The 15,708-nt window shown below is 54.6% G+C and overlaps 1 protein-coding gene across 4 annotated transcripts in view; it reads right to left on the bottom strand.

Moving 5' to 3' along the window:
• Positions 1–15,708, bottom strand: part of PELP1 (proline, glutamate and leucine rich protein 1) — a 44,035-nt gene that overhangs the window by 21,088 nt on the left and 7,239 nt on the right. For 2 of the 4 annotated variants that reach the window (XM_082300512.1, XM_082300514.1), the window contains 5 exons: positions 12,636–12,707; positions 10,555–10,614; positions 5,821–5,971; positions 3,600–3,729; positions 1,357–1,444 (listed from right to left, as the gene is read on the bottom strand). In XM_082300512.1, the coding sequence (XP_082156638.1) occupies positions 1,357–1,444; positions 3,600–3,729; positions 5,821–5,971; positions 10,555–10,614; positions 12,636–12,707 (501 nt within the window). Of the gene's footprint in view, positions 1–1,356; positions 1,445–3,599; positions 3,730–5,820; positions 5,972–10,554; positions 10,615–12,635; positions 12,723–15,708 lie in introns of all 4 variants that reach the window. The other 2 variants (XM_082300511.1, XM_082300513.1) reach the window with 2 other exon arrangements.

Raw genomic sequence — 15,708 nt, forward strand, 5'->3', positions numbered from 1 at the left:
GGTTTTTTGGGGGGTTTTTTGGGCGGTTGTTTTTGGTTTTTTGGGAGGGAGTTGGGGTTTTTTGGGGGGGGTTTCTTTTGGGATTTTTTGGGGGTTTTTTGGTTTCTTTTGGGTTTTTTTTTGAGGGGTTTTTTGGGGGTTTTTTTGGGGTCTTTTTGGGTTTTTTTGGGGGGGGGTTTGGGTTTCTTTTTGGGGTTTTTTTGAGGGGCTTTTTTGGGGTTCTTTGGGGTTTTTTGGGGTTTTTTTTGGGCGGGTTTTTTTGGGGTCTTTTTGGGGTTCTTTTGGGGTTTTTTTGGGTTTTTTGGGGTTTCTTTTGGGGGTTTTTTGGGGTTTTTTTGGGGGGGTTGGGTTTCTTTTGGGGTTCTTTTTGAGGTTTTTTTGGGGGTTTTTTTGGGGGTCTTTTTGGGTTTTTTGGGGGGTTTTTTGGGCGGTTGTTTTTGGTTTTTTGGGGAGGAGTTGGGGTTTTTTGGGGGGGTTTCTTTTGGGATTTTTTGGGGGTTTTTTGGTTTCTTTTGGGTTTTTTTTTGAGGGGTTTTTTGGGGGTTTTTTTGGGGGTCTTTTTGGGTTTTTTTGGGGGGGTTTTTAGGTTTCTTTTTGGGGTTTTTTTGAGGGGCTTTTTTGGGGTTCTTTGGGGTTTTTTGGGGGGTTTTTTTTGGGCGGGTTTTTTTGGGGTCTTTTTGGGGTTCTTTTGGGGTTTTTTTGGGTTTTTTGGGGTTTCTTTTGGGGGTTTTTTGGGGTTTTTTTGGGGGGGTTGGGTTTCTTTTGGGGTTCTTTTTGAGGTTTTTTTGGGGGTTTTTTTGGGGGTCTTTTTGGTTTTTTTGGGGGGTTTTTTGGGCGGTTGTTTTTGGTTTTTTGGGAGGGAGTTGGGGTTTTTTGGGGGGGTTTCTTTTGGGGTTTTTTGGGGGTTTTTTGGTTTCTTTTGGGGTTTTTTTTGAGGGGTTTTTTGGGGGTTTTTTTGGGGGTCTTTTGGGGTTTTTTGAGGGGTTTTTTTTGGGCGGGTTTTTTTGGGGTCTTTTGGGGTTTCTTTTGGGGTTTTTTTGGGTTTTTTGGGGTTTCTTTTGGGGGATTTTGGGGTTTTTGGGGGTTTTTTTGGGGGGTTTAGGGGTTTTTTTGGGGTTTTTTTTGGGGGGGTTTCTTTTGGGGTTTTTTTGGTTTCTTTTGGGGTTTTTTTTGAGGGGTTTTTTGGGGTTTTTTTGGGGGGTTTTTTTTTGGGGTCTTTTTGGGTTTTTTTGGGGGGGGGTTTTGGGTTTCTTTTTGGGGCTTTTTTGAGGGGCTTTTTTGAGGTTTTTTCGGTTTTTTTGGGGCTTTTTTGGGGGGTTTTTGGGGTTTTTTGGGGTTTTTCGGGGTGAGACTCACGAGGTTCTTGGTGGTGACGTTGAGGGCGCGGCAAACGAGGTCCAGAATGTCCTGAACTGGGACGGTCACTGGGGCCACGAAATCCTTACTGGGAACGGGGAGAGGGTCACTGGGAGGGACTGGGAGGGACTGGGAGGGACTGGGAGGAGTTTTGGGAGATCCCAGGTGGATTTTGGGCTGAATTTGGGGGATTTTGGGGCTCCCGGGGTGGATTTTGGGCTGAATTTGGGGGATTTTGGGGCTCCTGGGGTGGATTTTGGGCTGAATTTGGGGGATTTTGGGGCTCCTGGGGTGGATTTTGGGCTGAATTTGGGGGATTCTGGGCTGAATTTGGGGGATTTCGGGGCTCCCGGGGTGGATTTTGGGCTGAATTTGGGGGATTTTGGGGCTCCCAGGTGAATTTTGGGGTGGATTTGGGGGATTTTGGGGCTCCCAGGTGAATTTTGGGGTGGATTTGGGGGATTTTGGGGCTCCCGGGGTGGATTTTGGGCTGAATTTGGGGGATTTTGGGGCTCCCTGGGTGGATTCTGGGCTGAATTTGGGGGATTTTGGGGCTCCCGGGGTGGATTTTGGGGTGGATTTGGGGGATTTTGGGGCTCCCGGGGTGGATTTTGGGGTGGATTTGGGAGATTTTGGGGCTCCCAGGTGGATTCTGGGGTGGATTTGGGGGATTTTGGGGCTCCCGGGGTGGATTCTGGGCTGAATTTGGGGGATTTTGGGGCTCCCGGGGTGGATTCTGGGCTGAATTTGGGGGATTTTGGGGCTCCCGGGGTGGATTTTGGGCTGAATTTGGGGGATTTTGGGGCTCCTGGGGTGGATTTTGGGCTGAATTTGGGGGATTTTGGGGCTCCCGGGGTGGATTTTGGGCTGAATTTGGGGGATTTTGGGGCTCCCGGGGTGGATTTTGGGCTGAATTTGGGGGATTTTGGGGCTCCCAGGTGGATGCTGGGCTGAATTTGGGGATTTTGGGGGCCCCCAGGTGAATTTTGGGGTGGATTTGGGGGATTTTGGGGCTCCCGGGGTGGATTTTGGGCTGAATTTGGGGATTTTGGGGCTCCCGGGGTGGATTCTGGGCTGAATTTGGGGGATTTTGGGGCTCCCGGGGTGGATTCTGGGCTGAATTTGGGGGATTTTGGGGCTCCCGGGGTGGATTTTGGGGTGGATTTGGGGGATTTTGGGGCTCCCAGGTGGATTTTGGGGTGGATTTGGGGGATTTTGGGGGCCCCCAGGTGAATTTTGGGGTGGATTTGGGGGATTTTGGGGCTCCCGGGGTGGATTTTGGGCTGAATTTGGGGGATTTTGGGGCTCCCGGGGTGGATTTTGGGGTGAATTTGGGGGATTCTGGGCTGAATTTGGGGGATTTTGGGGCTCCCGGGTGGATTTTGGGCTGAATTTGGGGGATTTTGGGGCCCCCAGGTGAATTTTGGGGTGGATTTGGGGGATTTTGGGGCTCCCAGGTGAATTTTGGGGTGGATTTGGGGAATTTTGGGGCTCCCGGGGTGGATTTTGGGCTGAATTTGGGGGATTTTGGGGCTCCCGGGTGGATTTTGGGCTGAATTTGGGGGATTTTGGGGCTCCCAGGTGAATTTTGGGCTGAATTTGGGGGATTTTGGGGTTCCCAGGTGGATTCTGGGCTGAATTTGGGGGATTTTGGGGTCCCTGGGTGGATTCTGGGCTGAATTTGGGGGATTTTGGGGCTCCTGGGGTGGATTTCGGGCTGAATTTGGGGGATTTGGGGCTCCCAGGTGAATTCTGGGCTGAATTTGGGGGATTTTGGGGTCCCTGGGTGGATTCTGGGCTGAATTTGGGGGATTTTGGGGCTCCCGGGGTGGATTCTGGGCTGAATTTGGGGGATTTTGGGGCTCCCAGGTGGATTCTGGGCTGAATTTGGGGATTTTGGGGCTCCCGGGTGGATTCTGGGCTGAATTTGGGGGATTTTGGGGCTCCCGGGGTGGATTTTGGGCTGAATTTGGGGGATTTTGGGGCTCCCGGGGTGGATTTTGGGCTGAATTTGGGGATTTTGGGGCTCCCGGGTGAATTCTGGGCTGAATTTGGGGGATTTTGGGGCTCTCAGGTGGATTTTGGGGTGGATTTGGGGGATTTTGGGGCTCCCAGGGTGGATTTGGGGGGGATTTTGGGGCTCCCAGGGTGGATTTCGATGGGGATTTTGGTGGTGTTGGGTTTTTCGGGGTGGAAACGCAGGTTTTTGGGGGTTTTGGGGGGGTTTGGGGGGTTTTTGGTACCTGAGGAGCAGCCTGAGGACGCGGCAGAGCCCCGAAAATCGCGAGTGCAGGGTCAGGACCCCCCCGGCGTCGCCGTCCTGGGGGGGGGGCAGCAGCAGCTCCACCCCGGGCCCCTCGTAGGGGAGGGGGTCTGGAGGGAAAGACCCCAAAATCAGCCCAAATGCACCCAAAATTCATCCTAAGCTCACCCAGACTCGCCCTCAAATTCAGGCTGAATTCACCCGAAATGAGCCCCAAAATGAACCCAAAGTCAGCCCAAAATTATCCCCAAAATCAGCTCAAACTCATCTGAAATTGGCCCCAAATTTACCCCAAAATTCACCCCAAATCCCCCCAGGATTCCCCAAATCCACCCTGAGCTACTCCAGACCCCCCCAAATCCCCCCCAAATCCCTCCTAAACCCCCCCCAAACAACCTCAAATCCCCTAAATGGCCCCAAATGGCCCCAAAACCCCTCAAACAACCCCTAATTCCCCCCTAATCCCCCCCAAACAACCCCAAATCCCCCTCAAATGACCCCAAACTCCACTGGGACCCCCCAAATCCCCCCTAAACCCCCCAAACCCTCTGCAAATCCCCCCAAATCCCCCCCAAATGACCCCAAATCCTTCAGGGACCCCCCCCTAAACCCCCCCAAACAACCCCAAATCCCCCCCAGAGCCCCCCAAGACAACCCCAAATCCCCCTGAATCATCCCAAATCCTCCCCAAATGACCCCAAATCCCCCCTAAACCCCCAAAACAACCCCAAATCCCCCCTAAACAACCCCAAATCCCCCCAAATTCTACCCAACTCCCCCCCAAATGACCCCAAATCCCCCCCAAATTCCACCCAAATCCCCCCCAAATGACCCCAAATTCCACCCAAATCCCCCCCAAATGACCCCAAATCCCCCCAAATTCCACCCAAATCCCCCCCAAACAACCCCAAATCCCCCCCAAATCCCTCCTAAACCCCCCAAACAACCTCAAATCCCCTAAATGGCCCCAAATGGCCCCAAAACCCCTCAAACAACCCCTAATTCCCCCCCAATCCCCCCCAAACAACCCCAAATCCCCCTCAAATGACCCCAAACTCCACTGGGACCCCCCAAATCCCCCCTAAACCCCCCAAACCCTCTGCAAATCCCCCCAAATCCCCCCCAAATGACCCCAAATCCTTCAGGGACCCCCCCTAAACCTCCTCAAACAACCCCAAACCCCCCTAAACTCCTCAGGGACCCCCCTAAACCCCCCCAAACAACCCCAAATCCCCCCCAGAGCCCCCCAAGACAACCCCAAATCCCCCTGAATCATCCCAAATCCTCCCCAAATGACCCCAAATCCCCCCAAATTCCACCCAAATCTCCCCCAAATGACCCCAAATCCCCCCAAATTCCACCCAAATCTCCCCCAAATGACCCCAAATCCCCCCAAATCCCCCCAAATGACCCCAAACCCCTCAGGGACCCCCCAAATCCCCCCAAATCCCCCCAAAAGGAGCCCACCTGTCTCGCAGCCCTCAAAGAGCGCCCCGAGCAGCCCGTGCAGCGTGGCCAGCACCCCCCAAATCCCCCCAAATCCCCCCAAAATGATCCCAAATCCCCCCCAAACGACCCCAAACCCCTCAGGGACCCCCCAAATCCCCCCAAATCCCCCCAAAAGGAGCCCACCTGTCTCGCAGCCCTCGAAGAGCGCCCCGAGCAGCCCGTGCAGCGTGGCCAGCACCCCCCAAATCCCCCCAAATCCCCCCAAAACGACCCCAAATCCCCCCTAAACGACCCCAAATCCCCCCTAAACAACCCTAAATCCCCCCCAGACGAACCCAAATGACCCCAAACCCCTCAGGGACCCCCCAAAACAACCCCAAATCCCCCCAAAACAACCCCAAATCCCTCCCAAACGAACCCAAATGACCCCAAACCCCTCAGGGACCCCCCAAATGACCCCAAATCCCCCCAAAACAACCCCAAATCTCCCCAAATTCTACCCAAATCCCCCCCAAACGACCCCAAATCCCCCCCAAACGACCCCAAACCCCTCAGGGACCCCCCAAATCCCCCCAAATCCCCCCAAAAGGAGCCCACCTGTCTCGCAGCCCTCGAAGAGCGCCCCGAGCAGCCCGTGCAGTGTGGCCAGCACCCCTCAAATCCCCCCAAATCCCCCCAAAATGATCCCAAATCCCCCCCAAACGACCCCAAACCCCTCAGGGACCCCCCAAATCCCCCCAAAAGGAGCCCACCTGTCTCGCAGCCCTCGAAGAGCGCCCCGAGCAGCCCGTGCAGCGTGGCCAGCACCGCCTGCAGCTGCTGGTGCCAGCACTCCGTGTGCCGCAGCCCCTGCGAGAAACCGCGGCCCAGCGCCGGCAGCAGCGCGTAGCACTCACAGGCCAGCTGGGGATGGGGAGAACGGGCTCAGGAACCCCGAAAATGGGCTCAGGAGCCTCAAAAATGGGGTCAGGACACCCAAAAACCCCCAGGAATCACCCCAGGAGCCCCAAAATCCCCCAGGAGTTGCCCCAGGAGCTGCGGCCCAGCGCCGGCAGCAGCAGAGAGCACTCACAGGCCAGCTGGGATGGGGAAAACGGGCTCAGGAACCCCGAAAACGGGCTCAGGAACCCCGAAAATGGGGTCAGGAGCCTCAAAAGTGGGGTCAGGAGCCTCAAAAATGGGGTCAGGAACCCCAAAAATCCCCAAAAATGGGGTCAGGAGCCCCAAAATCCCCCAGGAGCTGCCCCAGGAGCCATGGCCAGAGCCGGCAGCAGCAGAGAGCACTCACAGGCCAGCTGGGATGGGGAGAACGGGGTCAGGAACCCCAAAAACGGGCTCAGGAACCCCAAAATTGGGGTCAGGAGCCTCAAAAGTGGGGTCAGGAGCCTCAAAAATGGGGTCAGGAACCCCAAAAATCCCCAAAAATGGGGTCAGGAGCCCCAAAATCCCCCAGGAGTTGCCCCAGGAGCCGCGGCCCAGCGCCGGCAGCAGCAGAGAGCACTCACAGGCCAGCTGGGATGGGGAGAACGGGGTCAGGAACCCCAAAAACGGGCTTAGGAACCCCGAAAATGGGGTCAGGAACCCTGAAAATGGGCTCAGGAGCCTCGAAAAGGGGGTCAGGACACCCAAAACCCCCCAAAAATGGGGTCAGGAGCCCCAAAATCCCCCAGGAGCCGTGGCCCAGCGCCGGCAGCAGCAGAGAGCACTCACAGGCCAGCTGGGATGGGGAAAACGGGGTCAGGAACCCCGAAAACGGGCTCAGGAACCCCAAAATTGGGGTCAGGAGCCTCAAAAGTGGGGTCAGGAGCCTCAAAAATGGGGTCAGGAGCCCCAAAAACCCCCAAAAATGGGGTCAGGAGCCCCAAAATCCCCCAGGAGCTGCCCCAGGAGCCGCGGCCCAGCGCCGGCAGCAGCAGAGAGCACTCACAGGCCAGCTGGGCACGGGGAAAACGGGGTCAGGAACCCTGAAAACGGGCTCAAGAACCCTGAAAATGGGGTCAGGAACCCTGAAAATGGGCTCAGGAGCCTCGAAAATGGGGTCAGGACACCCAAAACCCCCCAAAAATGGGGTCAGGAGCCCCAAAATCCCCCAGGAGCCGCAGCCCAGCGCCGGCAGCAGCAGAGAGCACTCACAGGCCAGCTGGGATGGGGAAAACGGGCTCAGGAACCCCGAAAACGGGATCAGGAGCCCCGAAAATGACCCGAAACCCCCCAAATTCTGCTTCAGGACCCCCGAAAACCCCCAAAAATGAGGTCAGAACCCCCAAAAATGGGGTCAGGAGCCCCAAAATCCCCCAGGAGCTGCCCCAGGGGCCATGGCCAGAGCCGGCAGCAGCAGAGAGCACTCACAGTCAGCTGGGATGGGGAGAACGGGGTCAGGAACCCCGAAATTGGGCTCAGAACCCCCAAAAATGGGGTAAAGAACCCCAAAAATGGGTTCAGAACCCCCAAAAATGGGTTCAGGGCCCTGAAAAGCCCCCAGGACCCCCAGAAACGGCTGCAGGAGCCCCAAAAACGCAGCAGAGAAAGGCCCCAAACCCCACCCGAAATGCCCCGAAACCACCCCAAAATCCATCCCAAAACTCCCCTGGGACACCCAAAACTCCCCGAATCCACCCCAAAAAAGCACCCCCGAAACTCCCCGAATCCACCCCAAAAAAGCACCCCCCAAAAGCCCCCAAGAACCCCCCTGAAACCCCTCAAAAAACCCCACAAGATTCACCCCAAAAATCCCAAAAATCCACCCCAAATCCACCCTGAGCCCCTAAAAAAACCACTCAAATCCACCCCAAAAACGCCAAATCCACCCCAAAATTACCCCCAAACCCACCCCAAAAACCCCAAGTCCATCCCAAAAATCCCAAATCCACCCTGAATCCCCCAAATCCACCCAAAATCCAAAAAAAATCCCCCAAATCCACCCCAAAAACCCCAAATCCACCCTGAATCCCCCAAATCGCCCCCAAAACCCCCCAAAATCCCCTCAAAATCCTCCAAATCCCCCCAAAATTCACCAAAATCCCAAAATTCACCCCAAATGCCTCCTAAAATCCCCCAAATCCCCCCAAAAACCCCAAATCCCCCCAAAAAACCCCAAATCCACCCCAAATCCACCCCCAAATCCCCAAATCCACCCTGAACCCCCCAAATCGCCCCCAAAACCCCCCAAAATCCACTCAAAATCCCCCAAATCCCCCCAAAATTCACCAAAATCCCAAAATTCACCCCAAATGCCTCCTAAAATCACCCACATCCCCCCAAAAAACCCCAAATCCCCCCAAAATCCCCAAATCCACCCTGAAACCCCAAACTGCCCCCAAAACCCCCCAAAATCCACTCAAAATCCCCCAAATCCCCCCAAAATTCACCCCAAGTCCCCCCAAAAACCCCAAATCCACCCCAAAATCCACCCTGAACCCCCCAAATCGCCCCCAAAACCCCCCAAAATCCACTCAAAATCCCCCAAATCCCCCCAAAATTCACTCAAAATCCCAAAATTCACCCCAAATGCCTCCTAAAATCCCCCAAATCCCCCCCAAAAACCCCAAATCCCCCCAAAAAACCCCAAATCCCCCCAAAATCCCCAAATCCACCCTGAAACCCCAAACTGCCCCCAAAACCCCCCAAAATCCACTCAAAATCCCCCAAATCCCCCCAAAATTCACCCCAAGTCCCCCCAAAAACCCCAAATCCACCCCAAAATCCACCCTGAACCCCCCAAATCGCCCCCAAACCCCCCCAAAATCCACTCAAAATCCCCCAAATCCCCCCAAAATTCACCAAAATCCCAAAATTCACCCCAAATGCCTCCTAAAATCCCCCAAATCCCCCCAAAAAACCCCAAATTCCCCCAAAATCCCCCCCAAAACCCCAAATCCACCCCAAAATCCCCAAATCCACCCTGAAACCCCAAACTGCCCCCAAACCCCCCCAAAATCCACTCAAAATCCCCCAAATCCCCCCAAAATTCACCAAAATCCCAAAATTCACCCCAAATGCCTCCTAAAATCCCCCAAATCCCCCCAAAAAACCCCAAATCCCCCCAAAATCCCCCCCAAAACCCCCCTGAAACCCCAAATTGCCCCCAAAACCCCCCAAAATCCACTCAAAATCCTCCAAATCCCCCCAAAATTCACCAAAATCCCAAAATTCACCCCAAATGCCTCCTAAAATCCCCCAAATCCCCCCCAAAAACCCCAAATTCCCCCAAAATCCCCCGCAAAACCCCAAATCCACCCCAAAATCCCCAAATCCACCCTGAAACCCCAAATTGCCCCCAAAACCCCCCAAAATCCACTCAAAATCCCCCAAATCCCCCCAAAATTCACCAAAATCCCAAAATTCACCCCAAATGCCTCCTAAAATCCCCCAAATCCCCCCCAAAAACCCCAAATCCCCCCAAAAAACCCCAAATCCCCCCAAAAAACCCCAAATCCACCCCAAATCCACCCCAAAATCCCCAAATCCACCCTGAATCCCCCAAATCGCCCCCAAAACCCCCCAAAATCCCCTCAAAATCCTCCAAATCCCCCCAAAATACGCCCCAAATCCCAAAATTCACCCCAAATTCCCCCAAATGCCACCTAAAATCACCCAAATCCCCCCAAAAAACCCAAAAATCCACCCCAAATCCACCCTGAAACCCCAAACTGCCCCCAAAACCCCCCAAAATCCACTCAAAATCCCCCAAATCCCCCCAAAATTCACCAAAATCCCAAAATTCACCCCAAATGCCTCCTAAAATCCCCAAAATCCCCCCCAAAAACCCCAAATCCCCCCCAAAAACCCCAAATCCACCCCAAAATCCACCCTGAACCCCCCAAATCGCCCCCAAAACCCCCCAAAATCCACTCAAAATCCCCCAAATCCCCCCAAAATTCACCAAAATCCCAAAATTCACCCCAAATGCCTCCTAAAATCCACCCCAAATCCCCCCAAAAAACCCCAAAATCCCCCCAAAAAACCCCAAATCCACCCCAAATCCACCCTGAACCCCCCAAATCGCCCCCAAAACCCCCCAAAATCCACTCAAAATCCCCCAAATCCCCCCAAAATTCACCAAAATCCCAAAATTCACCCCAAATGCCTCCTAAAATCCCCCAAATCCCCCCAAAAAACCCCAAATCCACCCTGAACCCCCCAAATCGCCCCCAAAACCCCCCAAAATCCACTCAAAATCCCCCAAATCCCCCCCAAAAACCCCAAATCCCCCCCAAAAAACCCCAAATCCCCCCCAAAAACCCCAAATCCACCCCAAAATCCACTCAAAATCCCCCAAATCCCCCCAAAATTCACCCCAAATCCCAAAATTCACCCCAAATCCCCCCAAAATCCCCCCCCAAAAAAACCCAAATCCCCCCCAAAATCCACCCAAAATCCCCCAAAATCCCCCCAAACCTCTCCTGAGACCCCCCCAACCCCACCCCAGGCCCCCCCAGACCCCCCAAAAAGCCCCAAATCGCCCCAAATTCGGGCCCCCCCCCCACCTGCTGCAGCCGCGGGTTCTCGCTGTCGATGCGGGCCAGGAAATGCGCGGCCAACTTGCCCTGAAATTTGGGGAGAATTCGGGGGATTTGGGGATTTTGGGGGATTTGGGGAGGATTTGGGGGAGTTTGAGGGGATCCTGACGGGATTTTGGGTGGATTTGGGGGGATTTTGGGTGGATTTTGGGGAAATTTGGGGGGATTTCGGGGATTTCAGGGGGATTTGGGGGGGGGGCTTTGGGGATTTTGGGGAAATTTGGGGGATTTTGGGGGGATTTGGGGATTTTTGGGGGGAATTTGGGGGATTTTGGGGGGATTTGGGGATTTTTGGGGGAAATTTGGGGGATTTTGGGGGGATTTGGGGATTTTTGGGGGAAATTTGGGGGATTTTGGGGGGATTTGGGGATTTTTGGGGGGAATTTGGGGGATTTTGGGGGGATTTGGGGATTTTTGGGGGGAATTTGGGGGATTTTGGGGGGATTTGGGGATTTTTGGGGGGAATTTGGGGGTATTTGGGGGTTTTTGCAGTGGATTTGGAATGGATTTTGAGTGGATTTTGGGTGGATTTTGGGTGGATTTGGGGGTTTTTGGAGTGGATTTGGGGGAGACTTGGGGAGAATTTGGGGAATTTTGGGGAAATTTGGGGGGGATTTGGGGGATTTGGGGGGATTTTGGGGAGTTTGGGGGGATTTTGGGGGGATTTTGGGGGTATTTGGGGGTTTTTGCAGTGGATTTGGAATGGATTTTGAGTAGATTTTGGGTGGATTTGGGGGTTTTTGGAGTGGATTTGGGGGAGATTTGGGGAGAATTTGGGGAATTTTGGGGAAATTTGGGGGGGATTTGGGGGGATTTTGGGGGATTTTAAGGGATTTTAGGGGGATTTTAGGAGGATTTTGGGAGAATTTGGGAGAATTTTGGGGGACTTTGGGGGGATTTGGGGAGAATTTGGGAGGATTTTGAGGGATTTGGGAGGATTTTGAGGGATTTTGGGTGGATTTTGGGAGGATTTTGGGGGATTTTAGGGGGATTTTGGGAGAATTTGGGAGAATTTTGGGGGACTTTGGGGGGATTTGGGGAGAATTTGGGAGGGATTTGGGAGGATTTTGAGGGATTTTGGGTGGATTTTGAGGGATTTTGGGTGGATTTTGAGGGATTTTGGGAGATTTTAGGAGGATTTGGGGGGATTTTAGGAGAATTTTAGGGGATTTTGGGAGGATTTTGAGGGATTTGGGAGGATTTTGGGAGGATTTTAGGATTTATGGGGGATTTTGGGAGAATTTTAGGGGATTTTGGGAGGATTTTGGGGGATTTTGGGTGGATTTGGAGGATTTTAGGAGGATTTGGGGGGATTTTAGGAGAATTTTAGGGGATTTTGGGAGGATTTTGAAGGATTTTGGGTGGATTTTGGGAGATTTTGGGGGTTTTTGGAGTGGATTTCGGGGATTTTGGGAGGATTTTGAGGGATTTTGGATGGATTTGGAGGAATTTTGGGTAGATTTAAGAAGATTTTGAGGGATTTTAGGAGAATTTTAGGGGATTTTGGGAGGATTTTGGATGGATTTGGAGGGATTTTGAGGGATTTGGGAGGATTTTGGGAAGATTTTGAGGGATTTTGGGTGGATTTGGAGGGATTTTGGGTGGATTTAGGAGGATTTTGGGTGGATTTTGAGGGATTTTGGGTGGATTTGGAGGGATTTTGAGGGATTTGGGAGGATTTTGGGAGGATTTTGAGGGATTTTGGGTGGATTTGGAGGGATTTTGGGTGGATTTTGAGGGATTTTGGGTGGATTTAGGAGGATTTTGGGTGGATTTTGAGGGATTTTGGGTGGATTTGGAGGGATTTTGGGTGGATTTGGAGGGATTTTGGGTGGATTTCGAAGAATTTTGGATGGATTTGGAGAGACTTTGAGAGATTTGGGAGGATTTTGGGTGGATTTGAGGGATTTTGGGCGGATTTTAGAAGGATTTGGAGGGATTTTAGGAGAATTTTAGAGGATTTTGGGAGGATTTTGGCCGTCAGGACCCCTCCCCAAATTCCCCCCGATTTTTGGGGCCCCCCGGCGGGATTTGGGGAGGGGTCTCACCCTCATGGAGCCGCAGGCGCCGGGGTAGGAGCTGAGGCACGACTGGATCCCCTCCAGGGTGGGCACCTCGCACTGGGGGGGGAGCGGCTGCGGACCCCCGGGACCCCTCCCCAAATTCGGGGTGACCCCCGGGACCCCCCCCAAATTCCTGGGAACCCCCGGGACCCCTCCCCCAAATGGCCCAGATCCCAAAATTCCCAGAAATGCCCCAAAATCTCCTCGAGACCCCCCCCAAATTCCTGGGGACCCCCCCCCAAATTCCTGGGGACCCCCCCGAGACCCCTCCCCAAATTTGGGGCGACCCCCGGGACCCCTCCCCCAAATGGCCCAGATCCCAAAATTCCCAGAAATGCCCCAAAATCTCCTCAGGACCCCCCCCAAATTCCTGGGGACCCCCCCCCAAATTCCTGGGGACCCCCCCGAGACCCCTCCCCAAATTTGGGGCGACCCCCGGGACCCCTCCCCCAAATGGCCCAGATCCCAAAATTCCCAGAAATGCCCCAAAATCTCCTCGAGACCCCCCCCAAATTCCTGGGGACCCCCCCGGGACCCCTCCTCAAATTCCTGGGGACCCCCCCGGGACCCCTCCCCAAATTCGGGGCGACCCCCAGGACCCCTCCCCCAAATGGCCCAGATCCCAAAATTCCCAGAAATGCCCCAAAATCTCCTCAAGACCCCTCCCCAAATCCAAGGTGACCCCCGGGACCCCTCCCCAAATTCGGGGCGACCCCCAGGACCCCTCCCCAAATTCCTGGGGACCCCCGGGACCCCTCCCCCAAATGGCCCAGATCCCAAAATTCCCAGAAATGCCCCAAAATCTCCTTGGGACCCCCCCCAAATTCCTGGGGACCCCCCCCCAAATTCCTGGGGACCCCCCCGAGACCCCTCCCCAAATTTGGGGCGACCCCCGGGACCCCTCCCCAAATTCGGGGCGACCCCCAGGACCCCTCCCCCAAATGGCCCAGATCCCAAAATTCCCAGAAATGCCCCAAAATCTCCTCGAGACCCCTCCCCAAATTCCTGGGGACCCCCCCGGGACCCCTCCCCAAATTCCTGGGGACCCCCGGGACCCCTCCCCCAAATGGCCGAGATCCCAAAATTCCCAGAAATGCCCCAAAATCTCCTCAAGACCCCTCCCCAAATTCCTGGGGACCCCCCCCCAAATTCCTGGGGACCCCCCCCGAGACCCCTCCCCAAATTCGGGGCGACCCCCGAGACCCCTCCCCAAATTCCTGGGGACCCCCGGGACCCCTCCCCCAAATGGCCCAGATCCCAAAATTCCCAGAAATGCCCCAAAATCTCCTCGAGACCCCCCCCAAATCCAAGGTGACCCCCGGGACCCCTCCCCAAATTCGGGGCGACCCCCGGGACCCCTCCCCCAAATGGCCCAGATCCCAAAATTCCCAGAAATACCCCAAAATCTCCTCAAGACCCCCCCCAAATTCCTGGGGACCCCCCCCCAAATTCCTGGGGACCCCCCCGAGACCCCTCCCCAAATTCGGGGCGACCCCCGGGACCCCTCCCCAAATTCGGGGCAACCCCCGGGACCCCTCCCCCAAATGGCCGAGATCCCAAAATTCCCAGAAATGCCCCAAAATCTCCTCGAGACCCCCACCAAATTCCTGGGGACCCCTCCCCAAATTTCTGGGGACCCCCCCGAGACCCCTCCCCAAATTCCTGGGGACCCCCCCGGGACCCCTCCTCAAATTCCTGGGGACCCCCCCGAGACCCCTCCCCAAATTCGGGGCGACCCCCAGGACCCCTCCCCCAAATGGCCCAGATCCCAAAATTCCCAGAAATGCCCCAAAATCTCCTCAAGACCCCTCCCCAAATTCCTGGGGACCCCCCCCCAAATTCCTGGGGACCCCCCCCGAGACCCCTCCCCAAATTCGGGGCGACCCCCAGGACCCCTCCCCAAATGGCCCAGATCCCAAAATTCCCAGAAATGCCCCAAAATCTCCTTGAGACCCCTCCCCAAATTCCTGGGGACCCCCCCGAGACCCCTCCCCAAATTCGGGGCGACCCCCGGGACCCCTCCCCAAATGGCCCAGATCCCAAAATTCCCAGAAATGCCCCAAAATCTCCTCAGGACCCCTCCCCAAATTTCTGGGGACCCCCCCGAGACCCCTCCCCAAATTCCTGGGGACCCCCCCGGGACCCCTCCTCAAATTCCTGGGGACCCCTCCGGGACCCCTCCCCAAATTCGGGGCGACCCCCGAGACCCCTCCCCCAAATGGCCCAGATCCCAAAATTCCCAGAAATGCCCCAAAATCTCCTCAGGACCCCTCCCCAAATTGTTCTGGGGGTTCTCCCTCGACCCTTTTGAAAGACCCCAGACCCATTTCAAACCCCAAAAACGCCCCCAGACCCATTTCAACCCCCCCAAAAACGCCCCCAGACCCATTTCAAACCCCAAAAACGCCCCCAGACCCATTTCAAACCCCCCAAAAACGCCCCCAGACCCACTTTAACTCAATTTATTCCCATTTTAACTCTCTTTATTCCCATTTTCACCCATTTTCACCCCATTTTCCCCCATTTTCACCCCTTTTGTTCCCATTTCCCCCCCCTCGAAGCCCCTTTATCCCCATTCCCCCCCATTTCCCCCCCGGTCCCCCCATTTTAACCCCATTTTAACTCCATTTTTTCCCGGTTTTATCCCATTTTTTCCCATTTTAACCCCATTTCCTCCATTTTAATCCCATTTTAACTCCACTTTTACCCCTTTTAACCCCATTTCTTCCCCCTTTTTTCCCATTTTTACTCATTTTAACTCCATTTTTACCCATTTTAACCCCGGTTTTGCCCATCTTTACCCCGTTTTTTCGCATTTTAACCCCATTTTTAGCCATCTTAACTCCACTTCCTCCATTTTAACCCCATTTTAACCCATTTTAACCCCATTTTTACCCATTTTTGCCCATTTTAACCCCATTTTTGCCCGTTTTTGCCCCATTTCCCGCTCCCTGGGTACCTCAGGGCGAGCACCAAGGTGAGGATGCCGGGGATGTGCTCGGTGCCGATGGCCCGCCCCGCTTTTACCCATTTTAACCCCATTTTAACCCCGTTTTTG

Source organism: Coloeus monedula, assembly GCF_965178545.1.
Source record: "Coloeus monedula genome assembly, chromosome: 40".
NCBI classification, from domain to species: domain Eukaryota; kingdom Metazoa; phylum Chordata; class Aves; order Passeriformes; family Corvidae; genus Coloeus; species Coloeus monedula.